This window comes from Telopea speciosissima, chromosome 1 (assembly GCF_018873765.1).
Source record: "Telopea speciosissima isolate NSW1024214 ecotype Mountain lineage chromosome 1, Tspe_v1, whole genome shotgun sequence".
In the NCBI taxonomy this organism is placed as follows: Eukaryota; Viridiplantae; Streptophyta; class Magnoliopsida; order Proteales; family Proteaceae; genus Telopea; species Telopea speciosissima.
Window position 1 is genome coordinate 57957852 of NC_057916.1, and position 14987 is coordinate 57972838.

General features: G+C 39.2%; 1 protein-coding gene across 1 annotated transcript; it reads left to right on the top strand.

Moving 5' to 3' along the window:
• Nucleotides 1-837: 837 nt before the first annotated feature.
• On the top strand, nucleotides 838-13436 carry LOC122658450 (probable small nuclear ribonucleoprotein F). The gene is made up of 5 exons (XM_043853423.1): nucleotides 838-938; nucleotides 3101-3188; nucleotides 12057-12094; nucleotides 12522-12586; nucleotides 13081-13436. Exons 1-5 carry the CDS (start codon nucleotides 933-935, stop codon nucleotides 13148-13150), a joined length of 267 nt encoding a protein of 88 aa, XP_043709358.1. The 5' UTR covers nucleotides 838-932; the 3' UTR covers nucleotides 13151-13436.
• The last annotated feature ends 1551 nt before the right edge of the window (nucleotides 13437-14987 follow it).

A 14987-nucleotide genomic window follows, 5' to 3' on the forward strand; every position in this document is an offset into this window, starting at 1 on the left:
AAGCCTACGAGAACGGCTCCCAACTGTTCAAATGGAATCCACTTTGTAGGACCCACATGGATGGATTCCATCTGAACAACTGGGAGCCGTTCTCGTATGTGAGCCCAACTCCAACAAAGCTACCCTAATTGCCAAAGTTTCACCAACTATTACACCCCCCCTCTTAATTTGTTATGATGCAACGTGGCCAACATGCAATATTATAAAATAGGGCCGGAATGGTTAATTCCCGATCCGATTTGCAATAGCAACCGTTCCGTTTCACAAAGTAGAATAAGGGGCACGGTTCTTAGGATTGGGCCCCTCTCCACTGAGTGGAGAGCCCAATGAGGCATCTGACTGTTGGGCTGTGTGCTGCACACATCTCAACATGCGCCCAGTCAACCGTTGGGATGTGTGCGGTACAGCCCAGCTGTCAGATGCCTCATTGGGCACTCATTGGGCGATGCCCTCCAAGGAGAGGAGCCGGATCCTGGTTCTTAATGATGGATTAGCCCGAATTGGCATCGATATCGGTTGAGACCAATCCCGATTCTTGATTGATCCACTAGTACGATTGAAGGGTAAAAACGTAAAAAAAAGGCATATTTTTGTTTAAAACCATGGGCAATCCATCAGATTCATCCCGATTCAAGGTAAAACCGAGTCCGATTCCGAGACCAATTCAGAGCGATACCGATTTCACGAACCATGCTCGTATGTGAGGCTGTGAGCCCAACTCCATCCGAGCATCAGGGACGATTCGGATCTGATTGGACCGGGAATCCGAATTCTTCGATCCATGCCCGCACTCCCCCGCCCTCTATTTCTTTTCAAAACAGATTAGAAACGCCAATTACAACTTGGGCGCTATTTTCCTTCCTCTGCAGTTCTGCTGCAGATTTTGCTTACTTCATTCGTTGTTCTAACCTTGATCATTGCTTTTAGTTCGAATGGCGGTGAGTACTTCTTCAGTTATTTCTATGTGCCTATTCTATACGTAGGAACTTTCAATTGGTATGTTTGAGCTGTAAAAATTTAAGATGGTAGATTGACCTGTCTATTAGGGTTTATGATGTCCGGTGAAGGCTGTATGAAAAATCTCCTACAATGAAAGGAACTCTGTGGTTTGATGTTGTATTGTAGCAACAGGTTAGGTTGTAATCGCTAGTACTCTGGACTTTGAATCAAGTGACCTAGATTTGACTCCTGGTAGGGTTAGTGTCAATCAATAAATTGGAAGAGCGTATCTTCGATTTCTTGTCGTTTATTATTTCTTTGTATTGCTGGCTTCGGACTACAAACTGAAGATCTGAAGTTCTTGAACATGAAAGTTGAAGTATACTTTATTTGATACAAACTGTCTCTCTCTTTTTGAGGATCCGCTATGATAATGTGAAATTTTTTTTTTTATAGCCGCCTAAATCCCGTATGTGTTTTTCTTATCCCATTTTTCTCCTGCCCTGCTCCTTCTGTTCACGGGTTTCGGTTGCAATTGGTCTATCAAGTATCAAATTGAGTTCTGGGTTCAGTTTAGCCAAGACCAGTGCCGAACCTCATTCCTTGCCATCTTTAGTTGTATTTCCTTGTAGCGGTGCGGAGACTCTGCTTTGTTTTCATTCTATCAATGGAACTTACTTACCATTGTTAAATTTTCAGGCCAATTCACTAAAGTGGTGGATAAGAAGATGCAGATCCACTCACAATTGTGACCTTAGTTAAACACAATGGGGAGAGGATTAGACCTATGTGGCAAATGGAGAAGAGGTAGCTCATGTGAGGGTTAAAGTTGGGATTAGGGATAGGGTAAGTAGATGTTAAAGTATCTGAATGAATATTCAAGTTGTGGAATTTTATTAAATTCCTGATTGTCTGTTACCAAATGTTTGAGAAAGAGGTGGAGGGCCTTTTTCATGTCCATTAAGGAAGATTAGAGGGACAAGCATTTCTCAAGATGAGAAGGTGAATATCAAGATGAAAAGATTCTAGGTTATACGTAGTCTTCTAAAAAAAATTGGGCCCCACATTAAGATAAAAAATAAAAAATAAAAAATCTTAGGACTAAGGTTGTTAAAGATAAATTATTGGCCACAAATCTAAATACAGTAGTGACATTGAGAAATATTTAAAGAGAAGTATCTCTTGGTCATTGGTGGAATGGTGTCATTAAATTTTTGTCGATACAACAATAAAATTGAACTAAATGACCTTCACTTGTTCTCCACTAAAAGAAATATTGTCAGATTGAGTCAAATTATAGATCTGTTAGATAAAATACCATATCAGAAAAGGATCTAGGTTACCATACTAGCACTGACCTTGTCATCAGGTTTGCTATAATCACCAGTGCTTTTTTAAAAAATTTTTTTTACCACATGAGTTACTTTGATGGGTGTAGGTGGGTCTATGTGACGAGGACCATATACCCATTTACCAGGTCAATTTTGAGTCTGAAACAAGCATCAAGTGCTTAAAAGGTGAGTAAATATTTCACCAAAAAAAAAAAAAAAAATCCCATTCAGAAGTAGTGCAATTGAGTTGATTATCCAATGTCCTGACTAGTGTAGTGATTTTACGGCTCAATGTTATTTCAGTTTGAACTATTGGTGCTCTGGATATGATTTTTAGAATTTGGGTTTCTTTCCATTCCACACTATCTGGTGTTGTTGACTGGTGAATAACATGTAACTATTCTATGGAATGTCATGCCACTATTTTCATGCGTTATATTTATTGTTTCTTAATGGAATAGAAAAAGGAAGAATCCTTATTATAGTAGAGCTGTGTAGGTGTGTTTGAGAATGTATCTTGGGGAGCTCTGCTGTAGCTTTCCTTCTAAACTAGAACAAAGTGAAGTAAATTGTATAAGGTAAAATTAACTTACAATTATGCAAGTCGAGAAGGAAGCATATAGCCTTGTACAATGAAGTGCACTTAATTGTACTGCTTGATGCGGTTTGCACAATGTATTGATAAATCTTTATGTTTATATTTAGTTGAATTTATGTTAGTAAAAAATATTTGTACAATGAGAATATATCTTGATAATTGAGTTTCTTTTGGGTCAGTGACTATTGAGGTCTGATATGTTAATTCATTTGTGTCTGTTCTTTTGTTATAGACTGTACCAGTGAACCCGAAACCTTTCTTGAACAATTTGACTGGAAAGCCCGTCATTGTGAAGCTTAAATGGGGAATGGAATACAAAGGTACTGTGATAAATTAGTTATATTTTCCTTTCTCCTTACCTTTCCTGGTTTGGATCTCTTATTTGACTGCTAAATTATTTTTATCTGGTTGTATTTTTTTTGGTGTGTGGGTGTGAAAAGGGCTTTGTACTGCCAGATCGGTTTTTTTTTTTTTGGGGGGGGGGGGTAGGGTACTGCATTCCGTTGTATATTTTTTTGTGTGAAGGGCTTTGTAGTGCTAGATCGTTTTTTTTTTTTTGGTGGTGGGGGTACTGCATTCCTTTATATCATGTGATACTGGAGAGTGGTACATACTTGGTAAAATGATTCCTGCATCATTAGTTTATTATCTACAAATTCAAGTCCATTCCCATAATGACTTTGGGTAAACATGTTTGTTGGATAAAGGCAAATCAATTGATGTTGCAGTGAAAAGAAACGTACATAAATTACTAACATAATGCATATTATGCAAGATGATGAGTGGATAAAATGAAGAATATGTACATATATGATAAGCAATCACCAAAGGATTCAATACTAATACCAAAAGAGACTGAGATTCTCCCCATCTTTCTTTCAATTTGGAAATATATATATGATGTGTCACTAAAAGTTCCCCTGCATCAATATATATACACATACGTCTTTTATTCTTTTCTTAAGATTTGCTTGATATAACTTAAATTACTTCTCCATATGTATTCAGCTTCAATCCATTCATGGAAGTAGGGAAGTTGATTGACATAGTTAAGTAGTTTTTAGATATCATTTGATCTTTTGTAGCTAGGGGTAATAATGAGTGCTAATCTCAATCCATTTTGATCCAGTGGGAGATCAGCTTGCGACAGGATCACAGGTAAGGAATGAAACCAGATTGTCATAGAAGTTTAATAACAGAGGATCCAGGGACCAGCTTGGGCCGAAATTCTAGTCAAAGGCTCTAATTGGATGGGAGAATATAATATCAGAGACCAGACTTGATCCAGTCAGATTCTCAGGATCTGAAAGAAGTCAGTTTCAGCACAACATAACATTTCTAGTGATTATCAGAAATATAAACTCAGAGTATGAACATAGAACTTGAAAATCAAGTTGATTGAAGTCAGACTTGAAATAAGAAAATCAGAAATCTGTCAAAAGATGGAATTTCGAAACCGTAGGATACTTTAGAACAGAAATCAATTGCTAAGTATGGAAACAGAATTGATATCCAAGAGTTATTAGAAATCTTACAACCCTTGCTAATATCCCAACTCCTGGTACTATGAAAAACCAAATAATTCTCAACCAAGCCTTGAATGTCTTCTTGACTGCTTCAAGCAGTGCCCAGGCCTGATGAGGAATTTTTCTTCTTTTCTTCCCTTTTCTGACAAACCCTTTTGAGTCTTCAGCAAAATCTCCCAACTACCAATCTCTTGAGCTTCAATGGTGGACTTAATTTTTTGAAAGGCAGGTGAACAAGGCTTATTGGTTTCAAACTCTTCCTCTCTCAATCTCTCTTATTTTCTTCTTCTTTGAAGCCCTAAAACACTTTCTTAATCTTCTCTCTGTTTTTCCTTAGAGTTCCTACTCTTTTTGTGGGCAAATCCCGCACTTAAACATGCCAAAACCAAGCTTCATGCCAGGAAAAGGCTATCACTCTTTCTCTCGATGTCGGATTGATCTGATCTGGAGCCATTGGAAAAAGGACCCAGAGCTCTACAAATTTTATGTTTTGAGCTTCAACACAGGTAGAGTGCAAGACATCGAAAAAATGGGCCGGGAATGTATGTGCAAAACAGGTGTTCTGAACACAATCCGCTGCATTTACGTTCGAGATCATAATTCTCTCGTCCGAACTCGGATTGACCCAATTCTTGAGGCATTTAAAAGCTTACTCATAAGGCTAGAGTCTTCTAGTTTTGAGCTTCAACTCAGAGTTAGTGGAAGGGGGTCTGAAATAATGCTTGAAGCTGCTGGACGTGCAGAAACAGTCTTCTGAGCAGTTGTGCCTCTTCAACTATCTAGGCCACTTTACCCTGCCTTCGCTCCAACCTCTGTCCATACATACCAGCTCATGACATTCCTCAAGTCAACAAATTTCAATCACCCTAAGCTCACCCACTACCACCTCCAAGTGCCGGACACTCATTTGATAGTGTTTTGGCTGACAAAACTTCTTGGCACAAGTTGGAACGCTAAGATTTGAAATAGATCAGTAACTGGTTTAGGGGTAGCAAAGGGGTGCTGGCGTGCCGTAGGAATGAGGAAAGATGATGGGTCAGGTGGAAGATGAAGGGTCAAATTCATGAAGAGAAGAAGACAATAGGTTGAAAGTTAAAGAAGATAAGGGGAAGAAAATATGGGAGAGAGAAAAAGAATTCACCAAAACGTGAGAGGGGGAGGGGATGCTCAACACATTACTTGTGCCCGTAAGGCTTTAGTTTGATTTCTTCAATTCGTTTTCAAGACAGCTACAAACATTGGATTACAATAGGTATTTAAAGAAAATGTAACTCTTGACTAAATAAATGCCTAGAAACTAACTCCAAGAAAGTTAGTTCTTGGCATACAACTATTGGACTCCCTAGACTAATAACTCACCTAGAAATTAATACTAATAAAGTATTAAAGACTTAGACTTTAACTCTTAAATTCCTAGTGTAAGAATTTAAAAAGTTACATTAATACACCTAGGATTGTGAAAGATAAGTACCGAAAGAAAAGAGAAGACACATAATTAGAGACTCTAAAATTTTGGAAGCTTCAAGGATTTGACCATATAGGCCCCACAATCAAGGGAAACGCAGGGGTTGACCCCTGGCCAGCATACACCATGGCTGGGCTTGGTTCTTGGCCCTACAGTTTGGGTTTAGTTCTGATGTGGACCAAGACAGCATGAGAGATCTTCTTCAAGCTTGATAGTTGATACTGCATCACTTCTCAGATGCTGTCCAGGAGGGGAGTTGCCAACAATGACAACACGAATGAAGCTTCTCTCTCAACACTGACAGATCAAAACATACAACACTCCCAACTCATTACTAGCTCACAGACTTCCTCTTGCTCAACATTTATATATGGGTCCATGTTCGAAATTTCACCGAAATGAATCGAAATTTTGTTAAAATATAGATTTCCCTGTGTTTTGCATAGGGTTTCGTTTCGAATCATGTCGAAACCTAATTATTTAGCCCAAATTTTGACATTTCGGTCGAAATTTCAAACCATGCATACAAGGCTCTGAGGATCTGGATCCAACATTTGATCAATAATCAGCCGACTGGATCCGGATCTGGTCTTGGTTGCCTGATAATCCTTGATGGAAATGAAGAAAGATCAGCCAGTCTCTTGATGAAATGTTGAAATTTCAAACCATGCATACAAGGCTCTGAGGATCTGGATCCAACATCTAATCAATAATCAGCTGACTGGATCTGGATCTGATCTTGGTTGCCTGATAATCCTTGATGGAAATGAAGAAAGATCAGCCAGTCTCTTGATATTAGAGGTTACACATTGGCCATAGTCGATCCAGCCAATTCATTATTGTTGGGCCCATGGTTTCTACTTTAACCGAATAATCAAATCTATACTCAAGTATGGTTCGGAAGGGGCTTTTCCATTGAAGTGTTGAAGAACTTGTGATTTTCATATTCATATGTATTATGTATGATACCTGGTGATGCAAAGATATCACGCCCTGAATCCCTCATGCTGTTTTGGTCCACATCGTAACTAGACCCAAACTGGGGCCAAAAACCAAGCCCAGCCGTGGTATATGCTAGCCAAGGGTTAACCCCTGTCCCCTGTGTTTCCCTTGATTGTGGGCCCATGTGGTCCAATTCTTGAAGCTTCCAGAATTTTAGAGTTTTTAATTATGTTTCTCCTCTTTTCTTTCGGTACTTGTCTTTCGCATTCCTAGGTGTATTAATGTAACTTTTAAATTCCTAGACTAGGAGTTTAAGGGTTAAAATCTAAGTCTTTAATACTTTATTGATATTAGTTTCTAGGTGAGTTATTAGTCTAGGGAGTCCAATAATTGTGTGCTAAGAATTAACTTTCTTGGAGTTAGTTTCTAGGCATTTATTTTGTCAAGAGTTACATTTTCTTTAAAAACCTATTGTAATTCAACGTTGTAGCAGTCTTGAAAATGAATTGAAGAAATGAAACTGAAGCCTTCTTGCCCAAGTAATGCATTGAGCTTGAGCATCCCCTCCCCCTCTCATGTTTTGGTGAGTTCTTTCCTCTCTCTCTTCCATATTTTCTTCACCTTATCTTCTTTAACCTATCATCTTCTTCTTCTCTTCTTGAATTTGACCCTTCATCTTCCACCGAACCATCATCTTTCCTCATCGCTGCAAAGCACCCTTTGCTACCCCAAAACCAACTCCGATCTATTTCAGATCTTAGCCTTCCAAGTTCCAACCTGTGCCACCTGGTTACTTGAACATGATTAGTATGTCCATGTTGGTACAATGCATCACCAATCTTGACAATGGATACTGCATGAGAGCATCTATCGGGAAAAACATGGATATCTGCATGAATACTTCTAGTTTACGGCTTTCTAATTCCCTGTTATATCAAGTGTAGTTTTATTTCCTCCTAACAATCTCTTTAGGGTAAATGACATTTGAGGTACCCTCGTTTAATGGAATTTCACTTAAGATACCGAATGTTTGAACTTGTAGCTTATGAGATACCTCACGTTCATAAATATGATGTTTGAGATAACTAAGGTTTAATCAGTATTACGTTTGAGATTCCTTATTTTTTTATAATCTCAGTTTTACCCTTGGTGTCTTCTCCGTGATGGAAGTGAATGGGGGAAAGAGAGCGAGAGGAGGAACCCGATCCGGGTTCACCGTTGTCGCCATTGAGGACTTGTGGGTCGGGTGTCGGTGGCCCTGCTGCTAGTACGTTGTCCACTATGAGCAGTAGTTCTAGCTCTTCTAGTTCGGTTTCAGGGAAAATTGCAAAAAAATGTCGTGGGCCCAAAGAGAGAGAGAGCGTATGGTAGGGAGCTCTTAAATAACTTTCTTTTAATTTTCGGGGTGAGTTCTTTCCCTCTCTCTCTTCCATATTTTCTTCACCTTATCTTCTTTAACCTATCATCTTCTTCTTCTCTTCTTGAATTTGTGTTGGTACAATGCATCACCAATACTGACAATGGATACTGCATGAGAGCATCTATCAGGGGAAAAAACATGGATACTGCATGAATACTTCTAGTTTACGGCTTTCTAATTCCCTGTTATATCAAGTGTAGTTTTATTTCCTCCTAACAATCTCTTTAGGGTAAATGACATTTGAGGTACCCTCGTTTAATGGAATTTCACTTAAGATACCGAATGTTTGAACTTGTAGCTTATGAGATACCTCACGGCTATTATGCTTTGATTACATAGTGTGGTCCTACGCGAATGCATTGCGAAAAATTTGGTGAAGTAAATTTGTTTTATGTTTACTGATTGTAGTATTATTATTTACTAATTACATGCATTTGACAATACCTCTCTATTACATATATGCATATTTAGCATACTACTTCAACCCTAAGTATCGATATAACAATAGGCTTGGGTTGGAAACTCAACTTATTGATCTTTGTGAAGCAAGTAGTGAAGAAGATGCGTCATGAAGCAATTTCTGATTTACAATGAAGTGAGTTCATTTTATTGATGCTTTGAATAAGTAGTGAAGAAGTACTTACTAATTTTCCACGTGGGTATAGATCAAGGTATTTAGGGATGCATTGGGAAGTTTTGGAACTCGAGGTTTGCGATGAGGCGAGCACGTGGTGATCTTGGTAATTCTTTTAAGTTTTAAATTACATATGTATTGAAATTTGAAAGTTGAAAGTTGAAACAACATTTGACATGTCTTTTTGTTGTAAACTTGTAATGTTGAATGGTGGGTGTTGTATGGGAATCGGCTGAAAACTTAAGAAGAATAGCAATTAAAGTCCTGCCCAAACATGTTCTCGTATCCGGTTGCTGAGAGGAACTGAGTACCTTTGCGCTCATCCACTCCAAGAGGCGCAAGATTGGGGTCTCAACGTTTATCCGGCATGGTGTATGTGCTACAACTTGAGGTCGAAACCGCAACACATACGCATGGGACATGAGGGACGAGAGGGGCACCATTGATCTAGCCGACATCTTTCAAGTTGACTCACGATGAGGACCCTATTGTGGATTAGGTGAGGGATAGAGAGTGAGCCAGTGTTGGATGAGGAGGGAGGTAGGCCGAGGCCCATGATAGCCCGAGATTGGTGCCGATGTGGACGAGTATATGGGCAGACGAGGGTCGGATACATGCAAGGGAAGCCTCACCCATACCATTCCAGCCCACCCTCGTGCTGGTGATGATTAGCGATGATGAAGTCTGCAAGTCCTCGAATGATGATGATGGTGATGATGGTGATCTTTGGTGGTGGTGATGGTGATCTGGTGGTGGTGATGTTGGTGGTGGTGATCTTTGGTGAAGAATATGACGGCATGCGAGAGCGTTATGTGGTAGGCCAGGAGGCCGGGATTCGGCACTGTAGACCCGCTCCGATTCACCGGAGAGACACGCGTTTGATCATGCCACACAAGATACGGACCACGGAGCACGTGCCCCGCACCCCCACCCTCGAGAGGCCCCTACATCACATACAACGGGGAAGCGTAGGGTAGCAAACACACGATTGCAACCTGATCAAATGGACATTGATAACCTATCTAGCTCATTGGTGGTTTGAGTATGGGTGATAGGGAGGGAGGACCTTGGACATTGGCGTGCCCCATCTTTTGACGCACATGCCACTCCATTGGCATCGGATTATGGTGCATCACAACCTTACGGTGGATATGGAGATGGATCATCATCATATGGGCGTTTAGTGGGGTAGGGGACTATGACTACCGTCCAGTCCAGGGACATCTTGGATCATCTTTTGTAGATAACATCTTTGCATACCCTAGCGGACCTAGATACCAACCTCACGGCCATACATGCGCCAATGCCATCGCCTCTCTTGCGCCGGCGCCAACATCATATCACAATGGATCATCTTCTTCACGGATTTGGATCGATTGGTAACCCTAGTTTATATCCTAGGATAGGTTACCTACGATCGTTGATGATTCCATTTACGTGACACTTGTGGATGACTACACTCGTTTCTTCTCCGATTCTATACCGTGGTCCACATATGTCATTCAAACAGAGAGCAATGGGCGTCGACTCCAGCGAGGCATGAGTGGGATTGATCCAGGGAGGCACAAGAACTACTATTAGCGTTTAGCACTTGTAATTTGTAACTTAAGTTGTGATTTCATTAATCTATGTGTATTTAACTATTTATACATTAAGGTCGGCGACCGTATGTCAATCAAGGTGCAAGCCCAAAACACCAATTTGAATTCACATTTTTACAATTTTATGGTTTAAATGTGTTTATTAAGCTTAAATAAGGCTGTCCATGAAGTTTCAGGCCTAAATATGGCCAAATACCCCCGAGATGGACCCCAGAAATATTGCAGAAAAATGCAATATTTCGGAATATTCAGCGATATCTCGGATATTTCGGATATCTCGGTAGGCCCGAGATACCGATATATCGCGAGATATAGTACTATGGTCGAGGGAAAGAGAGATTAAAAAAACAAAGGGAACATATACCCTTTCAGTTCCCATCTAGATCCTGTTATGTGGGGGGTTATAGGCCATCTGCTAGTATTATAGTGTTTCGCTCTGTCATTTCGCTTTGAATCAGGTCTCTCTCTCCTTGCCGATTTGTGATGTATGTTTTTCTGTTTTCTTCCAGATTTATAAAGCCGTTTCTTTTCAATTTCTGCTGCTATTTTTTTTTCTTAGGGTATAACAATGGAATTGGTTCTCTGGGACTGATAATGAATGAGTTTAAAACTTTCTATTGGTTTCTGTTTGAATCATACAAAATTTGTTTGGTAGTTTGGCTTGATTGTCCTAGGTTTCTGCTGATCTCCTTGTTTTGCATGTTGACCGGTTTGGACAAGTTGGTGGTTTTTCCTCTAGAATCTGAAGAGGTTTATACTTACATCTGTGCGTTTATCCCATCCAATTGTATGAGACTTGATTTGGTGCCTGACATGAGTCACATGGCACACATTTTTGCTGCTTTGAGAAATTGAGAGGTGGACTTGATTCTAGAGTACCAATTTTGGGACAGACGGTCCGTGGTTGTTGGTAAGAGGAGATGGAGAAGATATCATAACTTTGGTGGAGAGGGATGGATTGCATATGGGAAATCAGACCACTTCCGATGATACTTTGATAGCAGAAACGGGAACTGAAGAAAACGGAATTGTAGAAGGTGGGGGCTGGGGCTGGGGTTGGGGCGGGGGACGATGGCGGCGGTGATTGTAGTGGTAGAATGTTATTGGGGGGTATAATTGGAAATATAAAAATAGATACCTTAAATATAATTTCATAAACATTGGATATCTTAAATGAATTTTCACCAAACTTCGGGTACCCCAAGTGTCATGTACTCATCTCTTTATTTGTCTTTACTAAAATATTAGATGTACATTCTTAGGAAATTTACTGTTGGGAAAAAAACTTAGATGAGTTGAGTTATAGTGTAAAGAAATTTTTTCTTAAGAAACTTTGTAATTATTTGACGATTCACCAAATTTGCAAGGTATAAGTACCAAGAGAAAGGATGCTTAGCTTAAAAATAGGTGCAGAAGCATGTTATTTGCATATAGAATGAAATATCTGTATCACTATCCATACCTAGGTTTGTGGAAGTTAATAGCAACCTGTTCCTGTATTAGTGTTCATATTCGTTTCTGTATCTGAGCATATTGGATTGCTTCTATGTTTTTTGTATTTCTTATTTTTTCTTTTATTTTGTTTTTTATTCTTTTTCAGGTTATCTCGTCTCAGTGGATTCATATATGAACTTGCAGGTAATGCTTTTAGGTCCAAAAGTTGATTCAATGCATTCATTTAAGGTCTTTATGTAGATTTTGTTCCTTGTATTTATTATGAACCTTGCTAGCTTGCAATCTATCATAATGAATATCTATCTGATGAATAGTACATGCATCTTTCAGTCAACTGTATTTGACAATGTCTTCCTAATCCCCTGAAACACCCTGGGGTGGGGACTGGGTTGGTGAATTTACTGTCAAATTAGGTAACCATGTTTTTTGAACCTTGCCGGCATAAGCAATACCTTTCCTGGTTGCTTTGAGTAGGTTAGCCAAGACTGTTGATGTGCCATTGGAAGAGAATTCCAGTCTTTTTGCCATTGATTTTTCTTATATGTTCCCATTACAATGTACTCATTTGAATATCGATTTCTATTATCACTAAAGAGATCCTTTCGTGCAGCTGGCAAACACTGAAGAATATATTGATGGACAGTTCACAGGAAATCTGGGGGAGATTCTGATCAGGTAAGTGTCCCTAAGATCCAAGTGTAATTTTCTTTCATTCTTTTCCTTTCCTTTCCAGTGCTTAAACTAGAAAAAGGGGAACGGAGAAGGGGAGAAGGGGAATTCCCAGACTAAATATACTGATGTGATTAAAATGGGAGAAACATGGCAGCATTAAGCATGTTAAAAGAGGGTGGTTCCTTCAACATGAGAGTGTGGGAATGAGTATAGACCTTTTTTTTTCAATGTCTGGTTGTCTCAACCTTTTACTAAATTCGGAGGAAAAATCTAAGTATTAGCTCTAGATTGCGTGTTGGGTGGTAGTTTTTGTTCTTTGACAATTCCAAATGGTCCCTTTTCATTCAGGTATATATGATGTGGAATGTGGTTCCACCTAGTTTTATGATGACCCCTGCAGTACCATGCCATTTCTTGAACAGAATTATTAAATAGATCTAGCCCTGAACATTTGGATCAGTAATGGGTCTTTTTGTTTCCCTGCATTGTGCCTGCAGATGTAACAACGTTCTTTATCTTCGTGGTGTACCGGAGGATGAAGAGATCGAAGAGGCTGACCAAGATTGAGAGGATAATGCTGTGGTTTTTCGATGTCATCCTACTTGAGAGATCTAAAATCTGTTTTCGAAGTGCTTCTTAGCTCTTGGGTAATTTTACTAACAATTAGAGTTACTGAGTTTAAAGTTTTGAAATTAGGATGGTTGATTTTACAAATGTGGTCCTCATCTTCTTGTTTGTCTATTTAATTAGTTCCTGTAAGACCATCTGTCTGCATAAGACAATTGTATTATGTCATGAAACAAATCATCCAATCCCAAACTCACAAAAATAACAATGAACAATTGAAGCTAAAGAGATTTGAAACAGTTTCTTTGGTGGGATCTTTGGATAAATAATGCCAGTATGCTAGATGGCATCACTTTCATGTGGCTCTACTTAGGTCTAAAAAATCCCTCCAGCAGAATTTTAAAGATTAGGAAGACGGTGAAATGACCTTTGACCGGCCTGCATTGGAATGTCTTTCTGTGTGATACATCTTCTTTGTGCTATGTGGACGGATGTAGCTATTCTGACCGCTGGATGGAGAGGAAATGATTTGGTTCAGCCATGAGCCTAATTTCATAGTAATTCAATCAAGAGACTGGGATTGCTGCCAGGCTGCTTGCTGCATGGCCCTGCACCAGTGCGGGGGGGCCAATGGGAGTGCGTTTGCAAGCATCCAGCAAGGGTTGGTGGGACAGTCATTCGCCTTTCTTTGCCTTGGCGTAGGTGCCATGTTACCTAGCAGCTTTTGTTTACCCTTCAAATGAAAAACCCGCTCATGTATTGACAAGCATTCTGATGTATGTATGCAACACAAATATTGACTTTTTGTTGTCCTAATTTCTTAAATTCTTGTTTTTTTTTTTTTTTTTTTTTTAAATTTTGTAAAAAGGGGTTTTTATAGAATAGGAGAACATAAGGCCTCATTTTAACAAAGACTGAAGCCAAGGAGTGAGATATGACCATACTGTTATAGAAGACAAAGACAGGGCTTCATTGCTTGCCTCTCAAAAGAAATCTCACAAGATGAGAAATTAGAGATCATTGTGGATTCCTCAAAAGCATGGACTGCGGACTGAACAAAATCAATATGAGTCCAATTTTTTTCCCTAAAGATCTACAGAATCGGAGTCTTTGTCAGACACAGATCCTGCCCTCTCATGATGTCTTCTTTTTTTTCACAGGTGCCTCACATAATGCAATTCGAATCTACAGAAAGTTTGTTTTTTGCCGCAACATAGACCAACATTATTCGATCAACAATGATGATCATAGATTGGAAGGATGAATGGGTTCGAGTGAAAGAGATGATGTGGGTCTCATTATTTTATGATATTAAAAAGTTTTAACAATGATTATGGGAGAAGAAAAGATGTATGTACATGTGAAAGAGATGATGTGGGTCTCATTATTTTATGATATTAAGAAGTTTTAACAATGATTACGGGAGAAGAAAAGATGTATGTACATGTAGGTGAACGTACATGTGAGAGGCAACCAACTGTCTTTTTTATTTTCATAAATACCCCTAATCACCTTGTAAATGGCAATAATTGGACAAGTAGAGCCTCTCACATGTACGTGCACCTGCATGTACATGCAGAGTAAGAAAGTTTGCCGGTCACATGTCCACTTCTCACCATATTGGGAGAGTAAGTACTCCCCATATTTGAGGTGCTGGTCTGGACCTCTGTTAGTTAATTCACATTTAAAACGTGAATAATACGATCATACTATATTTTACCCTTTTAAATGCGAACTCTCGTCTTGTTGCCAAAGAGTCGGCAAAAAACGGGTTCGGCAAGACTATCCGATTAAAACGTGTTTAAAATGTGTTTGACATTTTTTTAAATTAAAACAA